This window comes from Chelonia mydas, chromosome 5 (assembly GCF_015237465.2).
Source record: "Chelonia mydas isolate rCheMyd1 chromosome 5, rCheMyd1.pri.v2, whole genome shotgun sequence".
NCBI lineage: Eukaryota > Metazoa > Chordata > Testudines > Cheloniidae > Chelonia > Chelonia mydas.
The window spans coordinates 21232863-21246269 of NC_051245.2; the positions used below are offsets into that span (position 1 = coordinate 21232863).

At 43.9% G+C, this 13407-nt stretch overlaps 1 protein-coding gene across 3 annotated transcripts in view; it reads left to right on the plus strand.

The window, feature by feature from the left end:
- MALT1 (MALT1 paracaspase) overlaps window positions 1-13407 on the plus strand; it is a 143676-nt gene that overhangs the window by 100586 nt on the left and 29683 nt on the right. For all 3 annotated transcript variants that reach the window (XM_043546332.1, XM_037902593.2, XM_037902594.2), the window contains 2 exons: window positions 760-792; window positions 8829-9032. In XM_043546332.1, the coding sequence (XP_043402267.1) occupies window positions 760-792; window positions 8829-9032 (237 nt within the window). The remainder of the gene's footprint in view (window positions 1-759; window positions 793-8828; window positions 9033-13407) is intronic.

Consider the following 13407-nt stretch of genomic DNA (forward strand, 5'->3'; position numbering starts at 1 on the left):
TGTTTGTGTTGTTGATTCAAATATTACTCCATTAGAAATTATCCCAGACACTGGGTTCCCAAAAATGTCACATCATAAAGGCCATATAATTCCTGTGCTGGACACAGAAGACAGGTTTACTTTTGCCAAGAGTTAATTTACATTCCAAGAGAATCTATTGATGGGTTGTCATGATATATGCATGTTAACAAAAGGGGTAGGCATTTCACCCACCTGTTATTCAGCACTGAATATCATTGTTAGCTCTTCCATACCACTGCAAGTGGTGAAATAAAAATTAAAGAATTTCTAGCAAAGCAAATTTCTAGCAAAGCAAAATTCTCAATCTTGCTAAATATAGAACATAACCCAACTCATGATCTGTTTGATTCCCTGCAATACATCTGATCAGAGAGGCTATACTGTACAGTATTTCAGATTTTATTGAAAATACTAACGTAGTTTGTAAGATCAAAATCCACACTTCCTTGCCATCTCAGGTTCAGGGTATAAAATCCCCCCACCATACATATCCTACTAGAGCAAATGTGCTGGAGGGTGGGAAATTAGAATAACAGCAAATAGCTCATATTGCCAGGCATTAAGAGCGAAAACTTGTGCTGCAAAGTTAGAAAGGAAATAAAGACCACACCAAGCTATAGAAAAGAACTAGCTGAGATAGGGAGCTGTCTTAAATTAAACAAATGAACAACTTGTTTCTCTAATGTACACAACTACATTTGAAACTACTGATCCATGTTTTTCCTCTCTTTTAAATAGACCTTCAAGAGCAATCAGCTGACAGGCCTTCTGGTGAGTAGTTTTATTTGTCATGGATATGATGTATATTCTGAACAAGAAATTGCTAGGGCAATACGTCTGCAGTATACTTAATGGCTATATTAAGAGGTATAAAAATCTCTGCAGCTTATTGGTTCTTTGGTTAACAGACTTTAAGTATTTTAAATTAATTGGTGTAGAATTGCCTTTCGGTTCTCATAATTTCTAGCTCCTTCTGTCTGTGGTCTCAACATGTATGTTGGTGCAGTATTTGAATGGTTTGACAATCTAAGATGGTAGAATTAGAATTGTTTCACACACAAGGTGGTTGTAATTTGTCCGATAAGTGAAAACTTTTGTTTCTTCCGCTATTTTTTCTTAGTATAGGACACCTGAGTTATAAATCTGTTTATGAGCACCAAATAGGTCACTGTATGAATCTCTCTGGTATTCCCTCATGCCTGCCTCTGTGTTACATGATCACCTATGCCTTCAGATTAAGGTGGAAAGAAAGGAGTTTTTTTTAATTAAATAAAAATAAACAACACAGTAATAATAGGTGTTCCTCAGTCAGTACACAAATACCTTGGCTGCAACAAATGCTTTCTGGTGGAAATGTGTGCGCACTGACTGCACACACACAAGGTTTGAGTGTCATGGTAAGTGTTTCAATACACTTATTAGATGAGTTTTGCCATACTTTACTAAAGATTAGGGTTGCCAACTTTCTAATTGCACAAAACCAAACATCCTTACCCCACTCCTACTCCTTCTCCAAGGCCCCACCCCTGCTCGCTCCATCCCCCTCCCTCCATCAGTCGCTCTTCCCGGACCCTCACTCACTTTCACTGAGCTGGGGTAGGGGGTTGGGGTGTGGGAGGGGGGTGAGGGCTCTGGCTGGTGGTGCGGGCTCTGGGGTGGGCCCCCAGGTATGAGGGGTTTGGGGTGTGGGAGAGGGGGTGGGGCTGGGGTGTGGGAGAGGGGGTGGGGCTGGGGTGTGGGAGAGGGGGTGGGGCTGGGGCGTGGGGTTGGAATGCAGCGGGGGTATGGGCTCTGGATTGGCGGTGTGGGCTCCAGGCCCCTGCAGCCCTTAGGCACAGTGGACGGCCAGGGAGGTTCAGGGTGTGGGCTCCAGGCTTCTTGCGCCCATAGGCACCACCCCTGTAGCTCCCATTGGTCGTGGTTCCTGGCCAATGGGAGCTGCGGAGCCAGCACTGGAGCAGGGGCAGTCTGCAGAGCCTCCCTCCCTGCCTGCCCATGCGCCTAGGGGCTGGAAGGACCTGGCAGCCTCTTCTGGGAGCTGTGAGGAGCTAGGGCAGGCATGGAGCCTGCCTTAGCCCGGGGCCCTCGCTGCACCATCGACTGGATGCCTGGCAACCCTACTAAAGGTATAATATGTTTCCTAACTTTATTGTGCAATTTTAATCTTGTAAGTAGAGATTGTTCTTCAAAGAAAAAAATAAGTGTGATGGGGAGAGAGAAGGTGAAAGGGGGTCTCTACACATTACAAGGGGCCTATCTAACTGGGACATGTCTTTTATTTATTTATTTATTTATTTATTAACTTGAAACCACCCTGTTAGCACATCTGAACTTCCATCTTCTTGTAAAATCTTTCTTGCTTGACCTTCTTGTGAAATATAACCATACCACTTGGCCTTATTCAGTACTCTATTTTTTGCGTGGGTTCGTTGCATTTGGGCTAGAAATCTCTGATCAGCCCCCCTCCCTGCCCCCCCCACCCCCCAAAAAAAGGCCAAATTACCTCTTCATTGCAAACATTCTAAGTTATGTATTTTTGACAGTCTGATTGCCTTAGTAGTCTATCTTTGATTGATTATTAGGTGTCCGGAATGGCAGATAGGCATATATTTTGTATGTTCAACCTGATTTGAGCATTTGATTTTCAGAAATCATAGTCTATAAATAGACAATTAAAAGAACCTCATAGCTTACAGGCATAGACACATCATAGCACCTTTGGTGCTGTGTGTGTTATAGTCAAAGAATTGCTAATGTCTAAGTTAAGCAACAACTTTGATGCTCAGTTTCTTTTAGACAAGGGGAATTTCTTACTCCATTGTCCATTTTTTGGGATTTGGCCTTGAGGTAGCTTGAAAACGTCCACTGGAATTTGATTCTTTGGCTAAGAACCTTCCTTGTGAAAGGGAATAAACATAGACTGTAACAATAAAAGGTCAAAGCATTTTTTTGAAACAGCTAGATACAAGCTGTGTGCATAATGACAGGCGTCCATGCCATAATAAGTCACTACAGAGGGAAATTGATTGCTGTTTTTGCCTGAGCCAATTCAGTTGTGTTACACAGAAGAATCCACACAGTAGAAATAAAATGGATCTCGTACATCTTGACACCCAGTACAAGTTGAAACTCCGTACCTCATTACAAATTTTGTGGTTTTCCCTGTAACAAGTATCACAGTCAGATACTGGGCAGAAGTTATGTGTTGAATCATGCAATTCAATCTCTCTTATTAACAGTTTTGAATGATCACTGGCTAGAGTTAATAAGCTTGCTACCAAAGTTTAGCGTGGTGTGATTTCAGATATTAAATTATGTATAATAGGATCTAATTCTGGTAGCCAGTTTACTAGCAACTAATACACAAATTCCAGGTACAACCTCCTCTTCCCTTAAAATCATAGTTGAGAGTTAGTGCTTCCATGACCTTAACTAGAAGCTCTTTACATGGATTTATTTAAACATCCTTGCACTAAACCCTTTCTAGAAAAAGCATTGAGTTCATATCCAAGATATTCATAAACTCTACTGGCATAATAGACCAGTACCTTTCAATCTCTTACCATGAGAATAGCACATGGAAATTCAATTTGTATATGTTTAAGCAATTTAATTAGACTTGATGGCATGTAAATTGTTTTGTTAATTTACGGCTCCTAATTTGTAGTGTTAAGTAAGAATAGTCCAAAAATGCAGTGTGGTCAGCATAAATAGGCAAGTGTTAATAACACAACATTGTACAAAACATCTAAATAGGTGGTTATTGAAGCCTTGAAAGTGTGTAATTTTTAAGTGTCTCTCTAAAATGGCTTTCATTATACTGTAGCTTAGCTAGTTATAGCACTTCCTATAAATGACCTGTTTCTCTCTTTCACTCGAAAACTATGAACAGCCCAAACAGTAAATAGACTTGGAAGGAAATGGCTTATTTTTTTCTGCCATTTGAACAGGTATCCACGGAGCCTTGGTTGTTTTTTTTATTCACAAAAAGAAAAGGAGTACTTGTGGCACCTTAGAGACTAACCAATTTATTTGAGCATAAGCTTTCGTGAGCTACAGCTCACTTCATTGGATGCATACTGTGGAAAATACAGAAGATGTTCTTATACATACAAACCATGAAAAAATGGGTGTTTACCACTACAAAAGGTTTTCTCTCCCCCCACTCCACTCTCCTGCTGGTAATAGCTTATCTAAAGTGATCACTCTCCTTACAACGTGTATGATAATCAAGGTGGGCCATTTCCAGCACATTTCCAGGAGTTAACAAGGAAGTCTGAGGAACAGTGGGGGCGGGGGGAATAAACAAGGGGAAATAGTTTCACTTAGTATAATGACTCAACCACTCCCAGTCTCTATTCAAGCCTAAGTTAATTGTATCCAATTTGCAAATGAATTCCAATTCAACAGTCTCTCGCTGGAGTCTGGTTTTGAAGTTTTTCTGTTGTAATATCGCAACTTTCATGTCTGTAATCGCGTGACCAGAGAGATTGAAGTGTTCTCCGACTGGTTTATGAATGTTATAATTCTTGACATCTGATTTGTGTCCATTTATTCTTTTACATAGAGACTGTCCAGTTTGACCAATGTACATGGCAGAGGGGCATTACTGGCACATGATGGCATATATCACATTGGTAGATGTGCAGGTGAATGAGCCTCTGATAGTGTGGCTGATGTTATTAGGCCCTGTTCCTCATCTGGACCCCGTTCCTCAGACATTCTTGTTAAACCCTGGATTTGTGCTGGAAATGGCCCAACTTGATTATCATACACATTAGATAAGCTATTACCAGCAGAAGAGTGGGGTGGGGGGAGAGAAAACCTTTTGTAGTGGTAAACACCCTTTTTTCATGGTTTGTATGTATAAGAACATCTTCTGTATTTTCCACAGTATGCATCCGATGAAGTGAGCTGTAGCTCACGAAAGCTTATGCTCAAATAAATTGGTTAGTCTCTAAGGTGCCACAAGTACTCCTTTTCTTTTTGCAAATACAGATTAACACAGCTGTAACTCTGAAACCTTTTTTATTGACACATCTGAAACTTGAAATTTGTCTTATCAATATGCTGAACAAATGTAGTGAAATGTGGACCCAAACGAACACTTTTTTCTCTGTTTTGGAGGCTCCAAGGGTACCCTGCTAGGCAGATTGAGTGCCTGCAAGTCTGTGGCTTTAGAATAGGTCAAGCTTATTCAAGGCCTTGGAGCAGGGGTATGCAAACGTTTTGGCCCGAGGGCCCCATCAGGGTTGCGAAACTGTTTGGAGGGCCGGGTAGGGAAGGCTGTGCCTCCCGAAACAGCCTGGCCCCCGCCCCCTATTCCCACCCCCTCCCGCTCCCTGACTGCCCCCCTCAGAACTCCTGACCCATCCACCCGCCCCCCCCTCACCAGCTCCTTGTCCCTTGACCGCCCCCTCCTGGGACCCCCGCCCCTATCCAACTCCCCCTCCCCCCCGCTCCCTGCCTGCCCTGCCCCCTATTCACACCCCTGCCCCATTCAACCACCCGCTGCTCCCTGTCCCCTGACTGGCCCCCAGAACCCCCTGCCCCTTATCCAACCTCCTCGCCCCCTTACCATGCCGCTCAGAACAGCAGGAGCTCACAGCCACACTGCCGTGCTGTGCTGCAGGAGTGGCGGGCCAGAGTGCTGGTGGCGAGCTGAGGCTGCGAGGGAGGGGGAACAGCAGGGGAGGGGCTGGGGACTAGCCTCCCCGCTGGTTGCTCAAGGGCTGGGCAGGATGGTCCCCGAGCTGTACAGTAGTCATATCAACACTGGGGGCCATGCAGAGGCAGTCCTCCTTCCCGACCTGAGCGCTGAGCCGCGGCAGCCGCCGTTCATGAGGGTTGTGACCAGCCAGTGCAGCAGCGACTCCTTCGCGTCGCTTTCGGGGTGTTGGGCACTTTTGTGACAGAGGATGTGGAAAAAGCTAATGTACTCTATGCTTTTTTTGCCTCTGTTTTCACTAACAAGGTCAGCTCCCAGACTGCTGTGCTGGGCATCACAAAATGGGGAAGAGATGGCCAGCCCTCTGTAGAGATAGAGGTGGTTAGGGACTATTTAGAAAAGCTGGACGTGCACAAGTCCATGGGGCCGGACGAATTGCATCCGAGAGTGCTGAAGGAATTGGCGGCTGTGATTGCAGAGCCCTTGGCCATTATCTTTGAAAACTCGTGGCGAACGGGGGAAGTCCCGGATGACTGGAAAAAGGCTAATGTAGTGCCCATCTTTAAAAAAGGGAAGAAGGAGGATCCTGGGAACTACAGGCCAGTCAGCCTCACCTCAGTCCCTGGAAAAATCATGGAGCAGGTCCTCAAAGAATCAATCCTGAAGCACTTAGAGGAGAGGAAAGTGATCAGGAACAGTCAGCATGGATTCACCAAGGGAAGGTCATGCCTGACTAATCTAATCGCCTTTTATGATGAGATTACTGGTTCTGTGGATGAAGGGAAAGCAGTGGATGTATTGTTTCTTGACTTTAGCAAAGCTTTTGACACGGTCTCCCACAGCATTCTTGTCAGCAAGTTAAGGAAGTATGGGCTGGATGAATGCACTATAAGGTGGGTAGAAAGCTGGCTAGATTGTCGGGCTCAACGGGTAGTGATCAATGGCTCCATGTCTAGTTGGCAGCCGGTGTCAAGTGGAGTGCCCCAGGGGTCGGTCCTGGGGCCGGTTTTGTTCAATATCTTCATAAATGATCTGGAGGATGGTGTGGATTGCACTCTCAGCAAATTTGCGGATGATACTAAACTGGGAGGAGTGGTAGATACGCTGGAGGGGAGGGATAGGATACAGAAGGACCTAGACAAATTGGAGGATTGGGCCAAAAGAAATCTGATGAGGTTCAATAAGGATAAGTGCAGGGTCCTGCACTTAGGATGGAAGAATCCAATGCACCGCTACAGACTAGGGACCGAATGGCTAGGCAGCAGTTCTGCGGAAAAGGACCTAGGGGTGACAGTAGACGAGAAGCTGGATATGAGTCAGCAGTGTGCCCTTGTTGCCAAGAAGGCCAATGGCATTTTGGGATGTATAAGTAGGGGCATAGCGAGCAGATCGAGGGACGTGATCGTTCCCCTCTATTCGACACTGGTGAGGCCTCATCTGGAGTACTGTGTCCAGTTTTGGGCCCCACACTACAAGAAGGATGTGGATAAATTGGAGAGAGTCCAGCGAAGGGCAACAAAAATGATTAGGGGTCTAGAGCACATGACTTATGAGGAGAGGCTGAGGGAGCTGGGATTGTTTAGTCTGCAGAAGAGAAGAATGAGGGGGGATTTGATAGCTGCTTTCAACTACCTGAAAGGGGGTTCCAAAGAGGATGGCTCTAGACTGTTCTCAATGGTAGCAGATGACAGAACGAGGAGTAATGGTCTCAAGTTGCAATGGGGGAGGTTTAGATTGGATATTAGGAAAAACTTTTTCACTAAGAGGGTGGTGAAACACTGGAATGCGTTACCTAGGGAGGTGGTAGAATCTCCTTCCTTAGAGGTTTTTAAGGTCAGGCTTGACAAAGCCCTGGCTGGGATGATTTAACTGGGACTTGGTCCTGCTTTGAGCAGGGGGTTGGACTAGATGACCTTCTGGGGTCCCTTCCAACCCTGATATTCTATGGTCCCGTGGCCAGATGTGGCCTGCGAGCTGTAGTTTGCCCACCTCTGCCTTGGAGGCTTTTCAGCTGCAAAAAAAGTTTTAAAGATAAAGATGCTGTGAATATTTTTTGGGGAGGTGAAAAGGTATAATTTAATAGTCAAAAAAACCAGACAGTTGCTTCCAAAGCAGTTTTGAAGGTGTGCACTTTCCCTCTTTCCCCTCCCCCAAATACACACATCGAAGTCAACTGGACTCCCCCTGCATGCATGAAAAGTCACTTGCGGGATCAGAGTCTAATTTCCTAACTTAAAGGCCAGTGATTCAGTGTGCATGCTTGTGCAGCTTGGGAATCTGTCATGCACTTCTCAGTGCAGGATCTGGGTTTTAATGAGAGAATCTGCTGTTCATGGTCAGCACAAAAATGCTTAAACTTTGAAAATACATTAGTTTTGATATTAAATCAGATAAAGGCATCAGTCTTCAATAAGTACTGTCCACTTTTACACAAAACTCTCAAACCTCAGCTATTTTTAATGTCGTTCTGGTCTAAACAATATAGCAAGTTATTAATGGGGAGGAAGGGGTTCTCTTCTCACTTAGTCTCTCCAATGCTCTAAAAATGCTGTAGCAATTCTTGCTCAGACCTCCAAATTTCACATTTTGGGAGAGATCTATCATGGAAGATTTATGGTGGGAATGTTTTGGAAAGTTACCTGCCTATGAATATATGGTTGCATCAGAAACTTGGGTATAGTATTTGCATACTGGCACAGGCACTATAGTACTGATTCGTATACATTTCAGTACTGTTATGGAGGGTGAACTACTTTGTTGCTCTTCAAGGGAGATGCTAACTCATTGGGGGAGGAAGGCAGAGAATCATAGGTACAGTAGTGACTGACGTATTGACAGAACAGCCAGTTAAGAAGCTTTGGATGCATCAGAACCTAGCTTTGTTCACCCTCAGGACACATTGCAAGACCTATTTGTTTTCCCATGCTTTTTCAGAGCAAGTGATTGGAAATGAATGAAATTTTAAACCAGGCACCAAGGGGAATCATTTGTTGGCACAGAGCCAATTTTTGATATATATTTTTTAATATACTAAATATTGCACATGCACTTAGATTTGAGAATAGCTCATCTTTTTTTAAAAAGAAAACACCTTATATTTGACTCAAAAATGTATAAAAATGTGTTCATTTCTTTACAGCAATTGACAAGGTAGCTCTGTTAATAGGAAACATGAGCTATTGGAATCATCCTCAGCTGAAAGCTCCAATGGTGGATGTCTATGAATTGACCAACTTGCTGAGACAGCTGGATTTCAAAGTTGTTTCTCTGCTGGATCTTACTGAATCTGAGATGCGGAATGCAGTGGATGAATTTTTACTTCTTTTGGACAAAGGAGTGTATGGTAAGAAAGTCATGATCTGTCCAACTAATTTAGTAAAACATTTTTTGAGTCAAGAACACTCAGACATTAACTTTCACCTCTGCCAGATCACTAAGTCCTATTTGACAGTAAAGCAGACTTCACTGTAAGTAGCATGTATATGGGGGGAAGGAGGAAGTGAGTTAAACACCCACCAACACATCCTGTGGCTTTGAGTAAAAAGTATTGTTGCTTTTATTAGTGAACAGATAAAATCTTTGAGCCTCTTTTAACCACACCTAAATGTATATAGTATTCTGCTAAATACTGCTATGTACTTTCATATTAAAAAGGTGTATTATTTGCTGAAGATTGCTGCATTTGTGTCGCTTGTTTTGGTAGTGGGACATGAATAATTGTGATCTAGGGAAAAAAACACTTAAGCAAGAGTCAGCGCTCTGTAGTGTTTCCCAGAATGCACCAATACAGTAAGGCAGTGTAGCAGATGTAAATGCACAAACCTACTTGCAGTGGCGGAAAAGAAGCTGTGAGGAAACAATATTACTTGTAACCAGCTAGTTATCTGCCACTAACTGGTTACAAAATCATGAATGAGCCCTTTGAGTCATTGTGCTACATGCATTTGCAACTTTACACTCACTATATTTTGTTAACTTTGTACTCCTACAACTTAAAGATGATGTACAAATGAGGAAAAAGTTGTTTTGCTTCTTCAAGACATATAAATAAATTCCTTTTCTGCTTGCTTGTTTACCTTGGGACTGTCAGGTCCTGTCTTTCCTTTTTTTGCTGAAGGTCTCACTGGAAAACCAGGAAACTGGAGGGGGGAACTTTCTCAGCCTTAAATTACATGGGTAGTAATAATAGTTTATTTGTGTTACAGTAATGTCTAGAAGCCTAAATCCAACTTGAAACCCTATTAAGCCCGGCGCTGTATGTACGTAGACTAAGAAACAATCCCTGTCCTGAAGACCTTGCAATATAAATAAACAAGACCTAAGACTGGGAGAAAATAAATGTTATCCATGTTTTTATAAATGGAGCAGGATATTCAACCTTTAACACAGATGTTTCCTCCCAACTTTTTGTCAAGCTTTTAGATTAAATAGATGCTAATAAAAATTTCCTCTCCCTCCCAAGTTGTGGTGGTTTTCACTTCCTTGGTACTTGTGATGTTGTGCTGCTAGTTCTGCAGTAGTTCTCTATGAGGGGAAGGGTAGACAAACCTGAATTTCTAATGTTGAAAAACAAGCTGAGAAAGCTTTTAAAAAAAGCTAACACCACAATATTAGGCCTTCTTTATACATAATGAAGAAACAAAAAGGACTCGAACTAAATTTGTCTTTATAAGTCACCGTTAGATTGTAGAGAAGGAAGCTGGGAACTCTAGTGAAAGATATGCCATGAACTACTGATGCAGTTGCTTGTCTGCAACTTCAAGTGGCCAAGGGTTCATCAAATAGTGTTAAATCCTAAGGTCCCTGTGACGTTGCACTCCATATGTTTTATGGAAACATGCTTAAGAGTGTGAATATGATATAACTGGAATATCTTTATGCAAAAGAAAAGGAGTACTTGTGGCACCTTAGAGACTAACCAGTTTATTTGAGCATGAGCTTTCGTGAGCTACAGCTCACTTCATCGGATGCATAGCATATCGTGGAAACTGCAGAAGACATTATATACACACAGAGACCATGAAACAAAACTTCCTCCCACCCCACTCTCCTGCTGGTAACAGCTTATCTAAAGTGATCATCAAGTAGGGCCATTTCCAGCACAAATCCAGGTTTTCTCACCCTTCCCCCCCACCCCCGAGAAAACCTGGATTTGTGCTGGAAATGGCCCTACTTGATGATCACTTTAGATAAGCTGTTACCAGCAGGAGAGTGGGGTGGGAGGAAGTTTTGTTTCATGGTCTCTGTGTGTATATAATGTCTTCTGCAGTTTCCACGATATGCTATGCATCCGATGAAGTGAGCTGTAGCTCACGAAAGCTCATGCTCAAATAAACTGGTTAGTCTCTAAGGTGCCACAAGTACTCCTTTTCTTTTTACGAATACAGACTAACACGGCTGTTACTCTGAAACCTGTCTTTATGCAAAAGGTCTCTTATAAGATATCATAACAAAGATTATAACCTACTGAATATATTCCTCCTATTTGTGTGTATGAATCATTCTTGTATCTGAAGCTAGAAATATAAAGTATAACTCTGAGGTCCTATTGTAATTATGCAAAGTGTGGGCCATTAATGGTGGTTTAGAATCTTGATGGCTCCCATTGACTAGGACAATTGGTTGTGGATGGTTTATTTAGCTGCAAGCCTTCCTGTGTATGTGTGGGCCAGCCCATGGGTAATGAAGAACGAGGCTTGCCCAAGGGGCAATTTAAAGGGCCTGGGGCTCCCAGCAGTGGCTGGAGCCTCAGGCCCTTTAAATTGCTTCCAGAGCCCCGCTGCTGGAGCCCTGGGGTAGTGGCTGCGGGGCTCCAGCGGCTATTTAAAGGGCCCAGGGCTCCTCTGCTTCTACTGCCCCGGCCCTTTAAATAGCCACCAGAGCCCCACCACCACTGCTGCAGGGGCTATTTAGAGGACCAGGGTGGTAGAAGCAGGGGAGCCGCAGGCCCTTCAAATAGCCCCCAGAGCCCTGGAGTAGCGGGGGCTCCAGGTGCTATTTAAGAGGCCGGGGCTCCAGCTGCCTCTGCTGCCCCAGTCCTTTAAGTAGCCGCTGGAGCCCCGCCACTTCCCTAGGGCTCCGGCGGCTAATTAAAGGACCGGGGCACTAGAAGCAGGGGAGCCCCAGGCCCTTTAAATAGCCCCTGGAGCCCCAGGCTGCTGCTGCTACCCTGGTGGGGGGGGGAGGAGGAGGAGGAAAAGGAGAAGCAGGGGGGGCACTTACTTTACAGGGTGGGCTGGGGCTGGCTCTGACCCCTCAGCCCTACCCCTTCCACCCTAGGCCCCGCCCCTTCCGGGGGCCAGAGCTGGCCCCGGCGTACTAGTAAATCACTCAACTTACTTTCACCTCTGTCTTACAGTGACATGTGACCATGTCACCTGGTAATGAAATCCATCTTAAATCTGGTACTTTTCCATTTAGAAGGAGGGGTGGGGACCCAGAGAGACAAAAGAACCTCGCCTTGTGCCAAAGCTATAAAATGGGCGGGGGGAAACAGAACAAAGGGGGCTGCCAGTCATGAGAACACCCCTGCTTTCCACCTAAGATGTCTACTGGAACTAACAAAAACTGTATCGGGGAAAGGATTGGGCCCAGACTAGGAAGGAGTCTAGTCTGTGAAAGAAGCTTATTGGAAATCTCTGGGGGTGAGATTTTAAGTGTAATCAGTTTCTTAATGTATTAGGCTTAGACTTGCGTGTGTTTGCTTTATTTTGCTTGGTGACTTTCTTTGTTCTGTCTATTATTACTTGTAACCACTTAAATCCTACTTTTTATACTTAATAAAATCACTTCTGTTTATTAATGAACCCAGAGTAAGTGATTAATACCAGGGGGAGCAAACAGCTGTGCATATCTCTCTATCCGTGTTATAGAGGGCGGACAATTTGAGTTTACACTGTATAAGCTTTATACAGCGTAAAACGGATTTATTTGGGGTTTAGATCCCATTGGGAACTGGGCATCTGGGTGCAGGAGGCAAGTAACCTGTTGAGCAGTTTTCAGTTAAAGTGTGCAGCTTTGGGGGTGTGGACCAGACCTGGGTCTGTGATGCAGCAGCCTAGCGTGTCTGGCTTGACAAGGCAGAGTTCTGGAGTCCCAAGTTGGCAGGGAAAACGGGCTCAGAGGTAATTTCAGCACATCCAGTGACAGTCCCAAGAGAGTCTCTGTGACCGAACTCATCACAGTCCCAATTCAGGCAGAACTCAAACAGAACTGTTAGTGAGCACCTCTGGTGAATAAATACTGCAGGATTTGCCCCTTCATATATCTTCATGTATTGTGTAGGGAGCGCAATATGTGGACAATGACAGGGAGAAATAGGTTAGAAAATGGCAACTATAAGCTATTTCAGGATTGAGATGAAAGTGTACTTTGCAACATAGGGCTAACTTTAAGAAGTTTAAATTTAGAATGATATCCCCTGGATATTGACAAATTATGGATGTGCAAAGTAGTTTACAGGATGAATATTGCACATCTGGTGTCACATTGAGCTTAAATTTCCCCTTTCCCCCTGGACAGGTTTGTGATTTAAGTCACAAATTAACTGTATGCTAGTTTCTGGTGGAGTTTTTTGTCATTAAAAACTTGCCTTACAAGCGAGTCATTGCCCAGTACTGTGATAATGCACAAGAGATGAAGATTGAGCTATACTGGTGAAATGTATCAACAATTTTCTCACGAGCATGTGGCATGGAAAATTGATCTGTCTTTCCTAA